Source organism: Nicotiana tomentosiformis, chromosome 2 (assembly GCF_000390325.3).
Source record: "Nicotiana tomentosiformis chromosome 2, ASM39032v3, whole genome shotgun sequence".
Classification (NCBI taxonomy): domain Eukaryota; kingdom Viridiplantae; phylum Streptophyta; class Magnoliopsida; order Solanales; family Solanaceae; genus Nicotiana; species Nicotiana tomentosiformis.
Genome location: NC_090813.1, coordinates 143213851 through 143228280, shown reverse-complemented (window position 1 = coordinate 143228280; position 14430 = coordinate 143213851). Strand labels below are relative to the sequence as shown.

The 14430-nt window shown below is 39.5% G+C and overlaps 1 protein-coding gene and 1 long non-coding RNA gene across 2 annotated transcripts; both read right to left on the bottom strand.

The window, feature by feature from the left end:
• Positions 1-1366: 1366 nt before the first annotated feature.
• LOC117276952 (uncharacterized) lies at positions 1367-11598 on the bottom strand. The gene is made up of 2 exons (XR_004507219.2): positions 10605-11598; positions 1367-1606 (listed from the first exon to the last, which is right to left on the bottom strand). It is a non-coding gene; the product is annotated as an uncharacterized lncRNA (long non-coding RNA).
• Positions 11599-12902: 1304 nt separating this feature from the next.
• Positions 12903-13352, bottom strand: LOC138905770 (uncharacterized). The gene has a single exon (XM_070194291.1). The coding sequence runs from the start codon at positions 13350-13352 to the stop codon at positions 12903-12905; it is 450 nt and encodes a 149-aa protein (XP_070050392.1).
• Positions 13353-14430: the final 1078 nt, after the last annotated feature.

The window sequence follows — 14430 nt, the reverse complement described above, 5'->3', positions numbered from 1 at the left end:
TACTTGAATAACCTACTTAAGCAGAAATAAACTAATTTCTAACACTTTTTACATGCCATTTTTCCGAGTTCACTAGCTAATGAGAATTATTTGTAATAATAGTTTTTAAGTGATATAATTGTAAAATATATATTGTTTTTTTCTCAATGTATAGAATGTAAACTCATAGAAGTTGATAGAGTTGGACATGGTTTGATCAAGCTAGTCATATATATATTTTGGAGTTCTAATATTTTCACCTCTCCCTGTATTCTTATGGACAATTTCATCTGTTCTCCAATTTGGCATCTTTTAGCCAATAGCAAAGACTTTAAACCAAAATTTTAAATGAAATTATTTTAAATAATTAATACATCACTTTATGGATAATTTGTCCTCTAAAAGGGAAAATGCTGAAGAATTGATCACAGTTTGTGATATTCCTTTTGTCAAAAAGCTGTGCTGTAATATGGATAGCATCCATTACAGGAAGGTGAGTGCGAATTTTAAAAAGAAAGAAAATTGCTAAATAGGAAAGTAGTAAGCTTCTTGTCAAAAAGATAAAAATCAAAGTTTACTACCACTTGATTACAGAATTATCATTCAAGTCATTATTTAACTGACCGATCTTCTTAGGTCCCCCGTTAAAAAAATATTCCTCAAACTTATGCACCAAATTTTGGTTTGACTTCCAACTTTTGAATTGGAGTCAGAGGCTCCTACTCAAGTGATACCTCACAGAAAGTTAATGTAATGTGACATCCATCGACTTAAGAAGACTCATCATTCTCTTATGCCAGTTTAACAAGGACATTGAAATTTGTCTGCACTTTGCAAACGCTAGACATATAGGGTTCGTTTGGTAGAATGTATTAAGGAAAGAATAATATATGTATTAGTTTAGTATTATTAGTTATTTGTTTGGTGCTAGTATTTTTCAATTTATGTATACCTAATACATGTATTAGTTATACATCCTATTTAATTAGTATCATTCTTATACATAGCAAATTATGATATTAGCAATACCATACATTTAATACATAGATAAACATGTATAAAGATATAACTGTCCTTTCAAAACCTTTTCCAAAGAGCATGGAGGTGTGTAAACAAACAATATCTTTTTTTTAAAAAAAAAATAATGCAAATGCATGCTATTTTTAATACACCAAACCAAATAGTCGATAAGAAATAATTCCAGAATAAGTAATCCCGGCATTACTAATATACCTCATTCAATACTATTCTTATATACCCTAATAAACGACTCCTAGTGTTTAAGTTATGTCACGATCCCAAATCCACTAGTCGTGATGACACCTAACCCAACCCGCTAGGTAAGCCAACTAATAATTATCCAATTCCAATAATATTAACAAGACAATTAAACGAAAGCAATTTACTGAACTTTATATGTTTCTCAAGGACTCGTAGTACAAATCATGAGTTTCTAAGAATAGAGTTTACAAAGCGAAAATGAAATAAATACATAGTTTGCTTAAAAAGTACGTAAACAGAGTTTTATAGACCTAAAGCTACTACGAACAAGGGGCAGCTTTAACCGGAACGCAGGTACATCTTCAATCCAGCTACCATCGAACGCTGCAACATCAGCAGCCAACATCTGTACGCAAGGTGCAGAAGTGTAGTATGAGTACAACCGAACCCATGTACTCAGTAAGTAACAAACCTAACCTTAGGTTGAAAGCAGTGACGAGCTAATACAAGATCGGGTTCAATGCCAAGATTACACAACAGTTCAAAACATCATAGTACAAGTATATAAGAGGTATCTCAGAAGTAAGATACTCAAATCGTTCACAATTTCAGAGAAGTAGTCATGCTTTTCAAGTATCTCAGTGAAAACCCAAATCTTTTACCGAAAATGCCAAAATTATGAGTAAGTTTGAAAACTGTAATTTTTTCAAATATCCTTTCCACAACAAATAACATGTTTCATTTTCTTTCCAGCTAACAAGTATTAAATACCTCTCTATGCCCACATATCAATGTGTATAATGAGTCATGAATGACGTGATACCGTACATCATGAGGAAAGATGTATCTCTATGCTTGTATGTCATGTGTGCATGCCAATGCCATGTGTCTCATAGATGAATCATGTACTCACACTCTCGGAGTACTCAATCTCATTGTCTCATAGTTTTCACTCATCATGCTCAACCACTCGGTACTGTATATGGCCCATACGGCCCATGGAAGATCCATCCAGGAATATATACATCACTGACCATCCGTCACTCAATACCGAAGAAAGGCCAATCCAGCCCCATGGAGAAGATCCATCTTCAATATAAATGTTTCGGACAAGATCCATGTCTAGGGAAGATCCATCCCTCAATATAATCAACAACGCTCACTGAGGGTGTGTACAGACTCCGAAGGGGCTCCTACAGCCCAAGTGCTATCATAAGCCAGATCCAGGCATAAATCAATATAACATGCTGCGGCGTGCAGCCTGATCCCATAACTGTCACTCATAATCAGGCTCTCAGCCTCACTCAGTCATCAATCTCTCCAGTCTCACTCACGGGCTCACAATGTCATAAAACTAGCCCGATAACAATGATATGATGTATCAATAAACAACAATTGAGACTGAGATATGATATGAATGCATGAATATGACTGAGTAAGAAATATCATTGAAATGAGTGAGATAACAGCAAGAAACGACCATTATGGGTACAAACAATATCCGCATAAAGGCTAAACATGATAGTTAACATGATTGACAACTCAGTTACTTTATCACTTGGTGAAAACACAGATATTAGCAAAATAGGGCCACTATACAGTGCCATGGAAATAACTGAGTCATAATTTATAGGGTGCACGCCCACACGCCCGTCACCTAGCATGTGCTTCACCTCAATACTAATCACATAACACGTATTCCGGGGTTTCATACCCGGAGTACTAAGTTTAGAAGAGTTACTTACCTCGAACGAGCCAATACCAATGCCGAGCAAATCAAGCGATGCTCCAAAGATGCCACCCTGCGCGTTCCGACCTCCGAACGGCTCGAAACTAACCAAAAACAATTCAAATACATCAAACAATGCTAAAGGAACCAATCCCAATCGTAAAAGTTCAATCTTAAATCACAACCCGAAATCGGCCAAAAAATTCCAACCCGGCCCTGCACATCAGAACCCGACAAAACTCGCAAAATCTGATCACCCATTCAATTACGAGTCCAACCATACTAATTTCACTCAATTCCGACTCCAAATCGATGTTCAAAACGCAAAAATTCATATTATAAAACTTTAGGCCAAAACCCCCAATTTCTCTTTAAAATTCATCAAGCAATTGCCAAAAATGAAGATAGATTCGTGAAATATAACCAAAGCCGAGTAGAGAACACTTACCCCAATCCTTGGGATGAAATTTGCTCAAGAAATCGCCTCAATCTGAGTCCCACATCTCAAAATATGAATAAAGACCCAAATCCTCGATTTTATATACCCTCTGCCCAGCACTTTTCGCATTTGCGGACAAATAGTCGCATATGTGACCACCGCTTTTGCGGTAAATGATTCGCTTCTGCGAAAATAGCTATGCTCAGCAACCCTCGCACCTATGGTCTTAAGCCGCTTCTGCGATCGCGCTTCTGCGCTCATGAACCGCATCTGTGGTTGCGCAGGTGCGTCCAAGCACCCGCACGTGCGATCCTCATGCCCAACTTCCTTCTCGCTTCTGCGACCCACTATCCACATATGCGCCTATTTTTTCGCAGATACGGAAACACCAGAACTAGCAGCCTTCAGCAATGCAACATGAATGAAAATGATCCGAACCTCGTCCGAAACTCACCCGAGCCACTCGGGACCCCGTCCAAATATATCGACAAGTCCCATAACATAACACAGACCTACTCGAGACCTCAGAACCCACATAACAACATCGAAACGACGAATCACGCCTCAAATCGAAATATATGAACTTTGAACTTTCAATTTCCAAAACTCGCGTCGAAACATATTAAATCATCCCGGAATGAACCCAAATTTTGCACATAATTCCCAAATGACATAACGAAGCTATTCCAATTCCCGGAACCACAATCCGAATCGGATATCCTCAAAGTCAATTTTCGGTCAAACTTATGAACTTTCCATACCTTCAAATTTTTATTTTTTGCTAACTTGTGCCGAAACCTTCTAGAAACATCCAAATGCAAATCCGGGCATACGCCCAAGTCCAAAATCACCATCTGGACCTAAAGAAACCATCAAAACTATGTTCTAGGGTCAAATTCACAAAAAGTTAAACTTGGTCAACTCTTTCAACTTAAAGTTTCAACAATGAAATTCATTCTTTCAAATCAACTCCAAATAACCTGAAAACCAAATAGACGATTCACATAAGTCATAATACATCATACGGAGCTACTCATGCCCGCAAACTACCGAGCAAAATGTAAATGCTCAAAACGACCGGTCGAGTCGTTACAAGCTATGACGAAATAAGTTACTCGATATCTGCACCAGTGAAAAGCAGAAATTATATGAGGTAATAGTAGAATTACATTTTCTTCTCATTGAAAAATATAATTTAAGTTTTAAAATTGTTAGTATTGGAGAAAAGTTTCATGATGGACTTGAATTTTTGTGTTTTCTATAGGATGAAGTATATGATACAACACCACAAGTGTCATTTCAGAAAGTATTTTTATATTCTACTTGCATTATCAAACTTCTAATGAACTCATTCAAATTTTCAATTGACAGGTGAAAAACTCCCTTCTTGCAGTTCTCTTCTTCGTTTGCCTTTCTATTCTCTACCACTTCTGAATCTCGACAGTGAAAAAAGTATATGGAACAGAATTGATTGGAATTCTTTATAAATTACTTTGTAGCTTTTCAGCTTATCAAAAAAGTTGAAATTTTATTTCAAAATTTGGAAAAATGTTACTACCTTTTTTTCAGAAAACTTTGCATAACACACAAAGTTGTGCAAAATGTAAAATTTTTTTACAATAATAATAATAATAATAAAACCGTTCACCACTTTTCCAATCAAACGCCATGTTCACAATGGAATATTAAATTATTGTACTTTCAGTATCTGATTTGTGTCCAGAACTAGTAATAACAAATTTAAAGTCAATGCTTATTTCTTTTTCTTTCTCTCCCTTCAAGACAGTCGTGGTGGTCCTTGGCTTTCTCTATGATATTGTACTAGTAATAAAATCATTCCAAGACATACTTGATAGATTCAGAATTTATTGTTTTCTATATAGCAATAATAATATTACATGACTTCATATATCAATTCTACTAGATACCAAATTAATTCTTTGACCCCAATAGTGTTCCCGTATACCGATAGACAAGTCATGGATTGTGAAATTCTGTTTTGACTTTGAAAACTTAGTTTTTCACAAGTAAAATTATATTTTATTAGTGCATTTTTGTTACATAACTCAAGCTCCTTTTAGAGCTCCTTTCCTCTTCTAACTATCATTCCAAAAAAAAATTGTTTTATTTTTTGCAAATTCTAAGCATGAGGAGTACTGTTAACCCGTAAAACGGTACAGTTAAATTTATACGTAGTTTCTATACAAGTAAATTAATTTGATCTTAAAATAATAAAATAATTAAATAAATACACAATACTTAGCCTTGAAATAATGATAAAATCACGAAGAACAATGATTTGGGAGCAGAGCTTCCGGGTACAACAGCGATGAAACCAAGGAACAAGAATGTAAAATTGCATAAAGCTTTTTATTGATTATAGTGTAAGTTTGCCAGAAAAATCGTGTCCTTTACAATGATAACAGAGATAACTATTTATAGTCGCACCTAGGGAACAAGGTCCTAGGATCATGCCCTTCTTTAATGTCAATTATGAGGGCCATTGAAAAAGGTGTAACAGTGAGCATAAATTCTCTGTAAGGGCAGCGCACTAAATGCTGTGGAATATTCTACATTAAATGCTACCGGACGGAGGATATATATTGCATCTTTATGAGCGTTATTCTTTCCGGTGACAGACGGGACAATTGCCTTTGGTTTTAACTATCCCCCAACTTAGGTTCCTCGTATCCCTCTTTTGGACGACCACGTATAACATATTTTACCCTACATAGATAGTCCTCCCCTGCTTTCCGGTGACATAACTTTGTGTCACCGGAAAGTTGGTGGAAGCACTCTTTTTGGCGGGAATTACTATGACTCCTTATGAAAATCTTCTGGCGGTTGATTAGACACACGTCTCTCCGTATTTAATGTCCCAAACATGCGTCATCCCACGATTCAGCATAACTTTTGCCGGTTATCGAGGCAATCATGACCACGAATTTAGCCGCCTAAATCTTTACTTATACGCATCAACCTTTTTTATTCATACTCCATAACTCTTCAAGCTCTCTTTATTCGACTTGCATCCTATTCTTCAACCTTTCTTCAACTCTCTTCAAACAAAACAGTTTTTTCTCCTTCCATATAATGGCTTATTCAAAGAATACCAGTTCTTCAAAGAACAAGAACAAAGTCGAGGATTCAGCTCCTCCAACAGTGGGCACCATCATCCCCAGAAGTCTTGTTACAACAAAAAACTTCGAAGAGAAATTTTCTTCTGCTAGCTCTCGTACATGGGCCATTAGTAGGTATCCTTCTTCCATCCAACCTTCTAGCATTCCTGTTGTGAAGGTAGACTGTCGTGGCCAGGACCTAACCATTTTCGCTCCCAATCTGACTGAGCGGGTAACCCTACCCAAGGAGGGTTTTACATACTTTTACATGTATCCCTTTACTTTGGGTGCGTTTTCCTTGAGTGAAAAACTTGACTCCGTTATTGCAGCGTTCTGCCTCCGCTACCATGTGTGTTTGGCACAAGGTAGTCCTTCTGTGTGGAGGATGATTGCTTGCCTTTGGCATTTCTGCCAAGAGACGGGAGGGGAGCTATCCTTAGCTCATGTGATGAATCTCTATTCCCCCAAGATCTTCCGTGGGGAATATAAACGTCAGCAAACGTGGCAACCATGCTCTACTATCTAACATGCATGACGACAACGACTGTGGGTGGATGGAACGGTTCGTTGTTGTTGCCACCAATGGTATCATTCCGGCAACGGCTTCATCCTTTCCGGAATCATGGAACCGCACTCGTGAGCTCCTTGTTTAATACCCCTTTTACTAGAAATTCCTTTATATTTGTATTGATCCTCCACTTTTCGCCTGTTTCAGAAACTCGGTAGGTTCCACCTAAGATTGAAGGCTTGGCCTGGTGGGTCCAGAAAATCTTGGACGTGACTACGCCCGAGACCCGCACATGGAAAGAACTGGCCCTTAAATACGGGTGGAATGCCAAAAATCATGATAACTCAAACTTGTCTCGTTTTTGCTTTTCACGCTAGGAAATTGATCGACTCTTTCTCCATTTTTCCTGAAATCAGGTCTACCTGCGGGCTTGATTGTCGTCCCCGAGGAGGACGTTTTTGTTGATCCTGCTGACGCGACTAGGCTGCTTTAGGAGGCGCTTACTCGAACAGGTGTCTCCGAGCCTGCTTCGGGCACAAGTGTTTCTTCACAGAGTCCCCAGCCGGAGAACAAGCAACCAAAAAGAAGGCGTTCCTCTACGGCCGAAGGGCAAAATAAGAGGGCAAAGAATGATGCCCCCGAGTTGTCTCCGAAAGTCATGGTGACGAGCCCTCCGCCCCGGCTGACCATTGATACCGTGATGATTGACGATGATGGAGAAGCTAGCGAGGAAGGAGCTTCTCTACATAGAAGACGACGACCTTCCTCAACTCAACAGACCGCTCAATACATTGAGTTTGTTACACCAGCTGAGGAAGACGTCTCGGCGCTCTAGGGGGAGTATGAAATGGTAGAAAATGACAACTCTCACTTCCGTGTCCCAGTCGTCGCACCCGATAATTTGGGGCTGTGTACCGGATCCCTTCCATCCTCGACTGACGAGCAACAAACAACCAGCACTGTGTTTGTTGTAGCTGCTTCTCACTCCTCAACTCCATCAGCTTCATCTCCATCTTCACCAACACCAGCAACTGCTACATCATTTCCACCTTTATCAACTCTTCCACCAGCAACTACATCTTTTCCAGCGGCCACATCTGCCCGAGAAGAAGGTGTCCTCCTCCCCTAGTCCCCAGTTCATGGGAATTTGGGGCAAAACTATGCTCCACCTCAGAAGATCGCAAAGGAGGAGGAGCGTTACTCTCCCGGTCTCCACCGGATGCAATTTGCTATCCCGGTCGATGGAACTTGCTAATTATCTGAAGCCAAAGGCTTCAGAGAAAGATTGAGAAAAGATACAGGCTCTCTCGGGAGAGTGCTTGTTGAACAATGCCATGCACAACGCCGAAGCGTTGAATTCCTTACTTCCTTTGTTATTCCTTTTGCTTTTGTCTGAAAATATCCTAAGTTTGCCTTTCTTGCTTTAGGGCCACTTTCTTGCTTCCGAGGGCGTCCAAAGGTTGATTCGAGAAAAAGAAGAAATTACCTCCGCACGGGATCAACTTTTGGTCGAGCGGGAGCAAATTGCCGCTCACCTCTCAGAATTGGAAGCCAAAGCTGCTGAGGCCGTTGTATTGGAGGCTCTTTTGCAGCAAAACGAGTAATAAGTGGTAACCCTTAGCTAAGAGATTGCCTGCTGAGGGTTAAATTTGACAAAGTCAGGACCAAATGGGCTGAAGTCCATAGTGCCGCTCTTGCTGCAACCGACCGCGAGGCTGCCTCCGCTAAAAGATTGACCAACTTAGAGGCAGCCTTGAACTCCAAAACTAAAGAGCTTGCTGTTGCGGGGGTGAAACATGCCCAGTTGGAAGAGAAGTATAGGAAAACTATTGAGCATAGTAGGCTCTGTAGTTCAATTGTCCGTGACCTTGATGTTAGCCTCAGATCTGTTAGATCCGCCCGGAAAAATCTTTATACCGAGGTAACCCAACTCAAAGAAGAACTTAAGCGCCGAGTGGCTTCCCTCATTGTTGAGAAAACTTACGTTATGTACAGCATGAGGAGAAAAACCTTGGAAGAGGCCAAAGCTGGTATCATTGACTTTGATGCCGAAATTGCTAAGGCCCGTGAGTATGAGTTGGCTTCTAAAAGTGGTCTCCCGGCAGAGCGTGATGCTACCGGTTTTGTACTTCGAGAACTGAGGAGGAAGCGGGAGGCAAAGATGTTGAAGGCCAAACTGGCGAGGGCCAAATGTTGAGCCATCGGCGGACCTACCCACTTCCCCTAGGGGCTGCAGAAATTTTCAGTTTTCAGTTCATATAATCAGAGAAGCAATTCAATATCGAGCAGGCCTCTTCGATTCAGTCGTAAGCTTCAGCTCTTTTGAATCAAGACACAAAACTACAGCAGCTATCAACCAGAATAACCACAAAGTGCAGACAATGTGCAGCTGAACAGTGCAGAATTTGCTTTCAAAAGACTGCTCAAAACTTGAATTTCAGTAGTGTATTGTTGGCATATAAACTGAAGCAATGCAGTTGAGTTAACTGAAGCTAAAACTTGTGCAAAATTCCCTCAACTGTTCAGAAAAACTGCAGTAACATCAATCCACAAAAGAAATGCAGAAACCTTCACTGTTGAGCAGAAGCTAAACAATACAGGACTGCAGGCAGCAAGCACGAAATCCTTTACAGCAACAGGAAACTAGCAGCAAATTATTGCCAGCAAACCTTCAACTTTTATCAGGAGATTCTAACAACTGGACAATAGCTTATGTAACAAGAGCACTCAATTCAACAAGGAGAACATTTCAGAGGTAAAAGCCAGATTGCAGCTATCACTGCTGAACTCAAGCACAATTTCAACTAACACAAATTTTCGGCAGATTTAGCTTACTATATGCTCAACCAAATCACAATTCAAGCTGCTCAATCTCTAGTCCAACTGAATCCCCTCTATTAAACTCAATGACAACAACAACTATTAGAAACCGGTGGTAACAAGTTCAAACTAGGAGAATTTCAGCTATCAATTTACTCCAAAAACTTCTCCACAAATAGTGGCAAACTTCAACAAAACAAGCTTCAGAACTTCGAAGTCTTAGCACAAAGATAACTGGTGTACAATGCAGGATTTACTTTCAAACATTGCTCCACAGATAGCTCATAGATTGAATTAAAATCACAAAACAATGCTCCTACAATCAAGGACTGATCCCAACAGAACTTTCATCAGCATACAAGAAGTTTGACAAGAGAATTTCAACTTGAACTCTAAATATTTCAACAGTAGAGTCCAATGACACAACTCAGTTCATACAATTTCCAACAAGCAACTCAATTCAAACCATCGATTCACTGATTCACTACAAGCAGTTCTGATTTTCTATCCCGAATTCGACCCTCAACAAACAATTATCAGAAGAATGTAGAGACAGAGTTTCAGTTTAAACTCAAGGAACTAATCTCCGTCCTTTCAAATGAATTCTCCATTCAGTTCGACAAAGAATCACACACACATGTTCGAACAAACTCAAGACTGAGCCCACTCGAAACAATAACAAAATTCCAGAATTATAGAGATTGAATTTTTCAGTTTAAATTCAGATAATTCAACTCAAATTGCCAGAAATCAGAGATGAAGCTCAGTTCTAATCTCAAAGAATCAAACCTGATTCGTTGCGACGATTTGTCAGCTGCTCGAGTCGAGTCGAGTCGAATCAGTCCGCGAAGTTCTTCAATTGAAACTAGTGCTCTTCGACTTCGACCTTCAATATCAGCTGCTCAAATGTTCATCAAATGGACTCACACTTTGAATTCAATTTTCAAAAGCATAAGAATCACACCCAGAAATCGATTTGAAGATATCACCCCCAAATTCAAAGAATTCAGTTCTTTTTCTCCACAGAATCAGCTCGAAAATTTTCCAATAAAATCACGTTCAAATCGTCTCTAAACCATCTCACTACAAAACCCCAGTGATTATTTTGAACAAACAGCAGCAAAAACAGAAGATCTAAGTGTCGTCTTCTTCTCCGCGCAATTAGTTCAATATTCGAACTTAAACCCTAGCAAATCAGTTTCAAATTGATCCCACACTTCAGATTGAGCTTCACAATGATGCAACTAAAATCTCGAACACCCAGCCAACTTCGAACCCTAATTTTCAGATTTCAAATGACCAGCTTCTTCGAGGAACTCGGCAAGGACGGGTTTCAAATTTGTGACTTGGAATTCCTCAAACTCAGTCCAGATTCAAAAATAATTATCAAAACCCTCCTTTTCAATCCAAAACCGCTGCTCTATACCAAGATGATATGGACTATGAATGAAAATACAAATATAGCAAAATATGCGGAATAAAAAATAAGAGTTAGACCTACAATTTATTGAAAGAATAAGAACCAATTAGGATATAAAATCTAATTATTTTTACGAACTCAATCAATTGTAATCATAACCTATCAAAATAAGAGGTAGGCCTACAATTGATTGGAAGAACAACAACCAATTAGGATACAAAGACCAATTAGCTCTATGAACTCAATCAATTGTAACCCTAAACTATGAAAATGCTCATAGATTGTCAACTCTTGAAAACTCGGATAAAATAATTAAGCATTCACTATTAATTGCTCACCAACTAAGACTAATTTAGTATTAATGAAAACATAAATAAAGCAATAAAGGAATTAAAGGCATAAACATAAATGCATTAATTAAGAGATAAGGATAGAGCGTAAGACTTGCATGTCTTCAAGTTTATTATTTATCAAGTCTATCTAAAATAAAAGCCCTAAGGGCTATTTATACAATAGTGGGTATTTGAATACAAATGACCCAAATACCCTAAGCTAATTCTAAAGAGTTAAGTGTAATTATTACAAGTATAGCCTTTCTTGATCTTGACTCCTTTAAAACACTCAAATGCTATGATGTTTACTTGAAAATCGTTAGGCATACTCATCTGGCGTGTATCATGCTTAAGGTGATCACCTACATTCAAAGACTTAACGAGCATATCGTCTATATAAACTTCCATAGTTTTCTCTATTTGTTTTTCAAACATCCTATTTACGAGCTTCTGATAAGTGGCTCCAGCGTTCTATAACCCGAAGGGCATCACATTATAGCAATAATATGCCGAAATTCGTTATAAATAAAGTCTTTTCCTGATCTTGCGGGTTCACCTTAATTTGGTTGTACCCAGAATAAGCATCGAGGAAACTCATTAACTCGTGCCCGGTCATAGCATCAATCATTTGATCGATGTTTGGCAGAGGAAACGAGTCTTTCAGGTACGCCTTATTCAAGTCTTTATAATCTACACACATGTAAAAAAATTAGTATTCTTAGGAACTACTACTACATTAGCTAGCTAGTCTGGATACTTTACCTCTCGGATCGAACCGATATCGAGTAAGAGAGTTACCTCTTCTTTGACGAATTTGTTCCTGGCCTCCACAATAGGGCGTTTCTTTTGTCTTACTGGGGGGATGTTGGGATCCAGGCTTAGCTTGTATATGGCCACTTCCGTTGGGATACCTGTCATGTCCGCATGCGACTAAGCAAAACAATCGGCATTAAATTTAAGAAATTCAATAAAGCCAGATCTGAGCTCGGGGTGTAGTTTTGTCCCTAAGTGGAATTTCCTTTCTAAGAACTCTTCAAACAATGCAACTTGCTCGAGCTCTTCCATGGATTTTGTTACATCTGTCTTTCCTGGTGCCTGAAAATACCTTGGCACCTGATAAGATTCTGACGCCTCTACCTCCGGGCTACCTTCATTCGGTTTGGGAGCAGGCGTCGGTTCCTGTAGTTGCTATGCCGCGTGTTCCTTCCCTTTGCTACTGGAGATCGAAATCGCATTCATCTCCCTCACCGCCGGTTGGTATCCCCTTATCTGTTTAATTCCTTCGGGCATTGGGAATTTTAGCAGTTGATGATATGTTGATGGTACATTTCTCATCTAGTGCAACCATGGTCTTTCCATAATAATATTATATCCCATGTCACCATCCACCACTTCAAAAAGAGTCATTTTCATCACCTTTTCAGCGATCGTGGGCAACAAAATCTCTCCTCGAGTTGTCACGCTCACAAGGTTGAATCCGGCGAGAAGTTTTGTGGTCAGAATGATGCTTCCGGTGAGTTTAGCTTGCTCCAATACTCTCCATTGTATGATATTGTCCGAACTTCCTAGATCCACTAAAACACGTTTAATTTTAAAGTTTAGCACATTTAAAGAAATTACCAATGCATCGTTGTGCGGTAGCAACAATCCGTCTGCATCTTCTTCCGTGAAAGTGATGTCGTCTTCAGCGACTTCCCGAAGTCTCTTGCTATGGGTTATCGATACTTTCATCTTTTTTGCTGCTGAGAAGGTGACCCCGTTGATTTCATTCCCACCGAAGATCATGTTGATCGTCTGGCGCGGAGGATCTTCTCCTGCTTTCGAAGGTTTCGCGTTATCCCGGTTGCGACCATAGTTGTTCTTGGCCAGATCACTTAAGAATTTTCAAAGGTGCCCATTTTTCAACAGTGTCGCCACTTTTTCCCGGGGATGTTGGCAGTCCCTAGTCCGGTGGCCATTCATCCCGTGGTATTCACACCACAAGTTGGGATCCCTCTGACTGGGATCAGATCTTATCGGGTTAGGAAATCGTGCTTCTTTGATGGTTCTCATGGCTGACACCAACTCTACTACACTGACGTTGAAATTGTATTATGACAGCCTGGGGTAGAAAGGGTCACCTTCATCCCTCAGGGTGCTGTTGTCGACCCTCTGCATTGTTTGATTTGTGGGAAGGGCCGGGAGGAACCAGATCTCGTCTATTCGCATTATTTGAAGCCTCCGGCAGCGCCTGCTTCAAATCCGTCATAACCTTATCCTGCCGCGTGAGGTGGCCTAGGATGATCATTTGTTGTTCTTGTAAGACTCTTACCGCATCAACAACATGCTCCTCTTCAGCATCGAGAGTTGCCCCCCAAACATGTCGTGGGTACCCATGTCATGGACCGGCTTGGCATCGTTTCCCTCATTGTGGGTGTCACTGACTGAATCCTCGAGATGAGGCTGGTCTCCTTGAACCTCATGATTGTGTGTGTTGTTAACACCATTATCTGCTATTTCTTATGATTTCTTGCTAAGGTAAATAGCCAAAACATGTTAGTAAAGAAGGCAAGGATCAACTTAATTACACGACTGTTGTAAATGCCTGATTTTTGCTTTTCTTTTTCTTCCACATTATAATTTTAGGATTGTTATGTGTGTATTTGTAGATTTTGAATTAGACTTTAGTTTAATTAATTAATGTGAGGTTCAAGGGATTGGGTTTCTTTATTTTTCATCCAAATTGGGCAGAAATTTGAGGCAAAGCAACAGCCCAAATCATGTGAACCCAGTCCAAGATGATTCTAAGATCAAACATCATAGTTTTATGTTGAAACTAAGTCGTTTCATTTGGTAATCTGAAGACTTAATCTCATCCATCCAT

What these genes read in the sequence shown, in the direction of transcription:
- LOC138905770 (XM_070194291.1), bottom strand. Translation starts at nt 13,352, where the DNA reads ATGATCTTCGGTGGGAATGAAATCAACGGGGTCACCTTCTCAGCAGCA.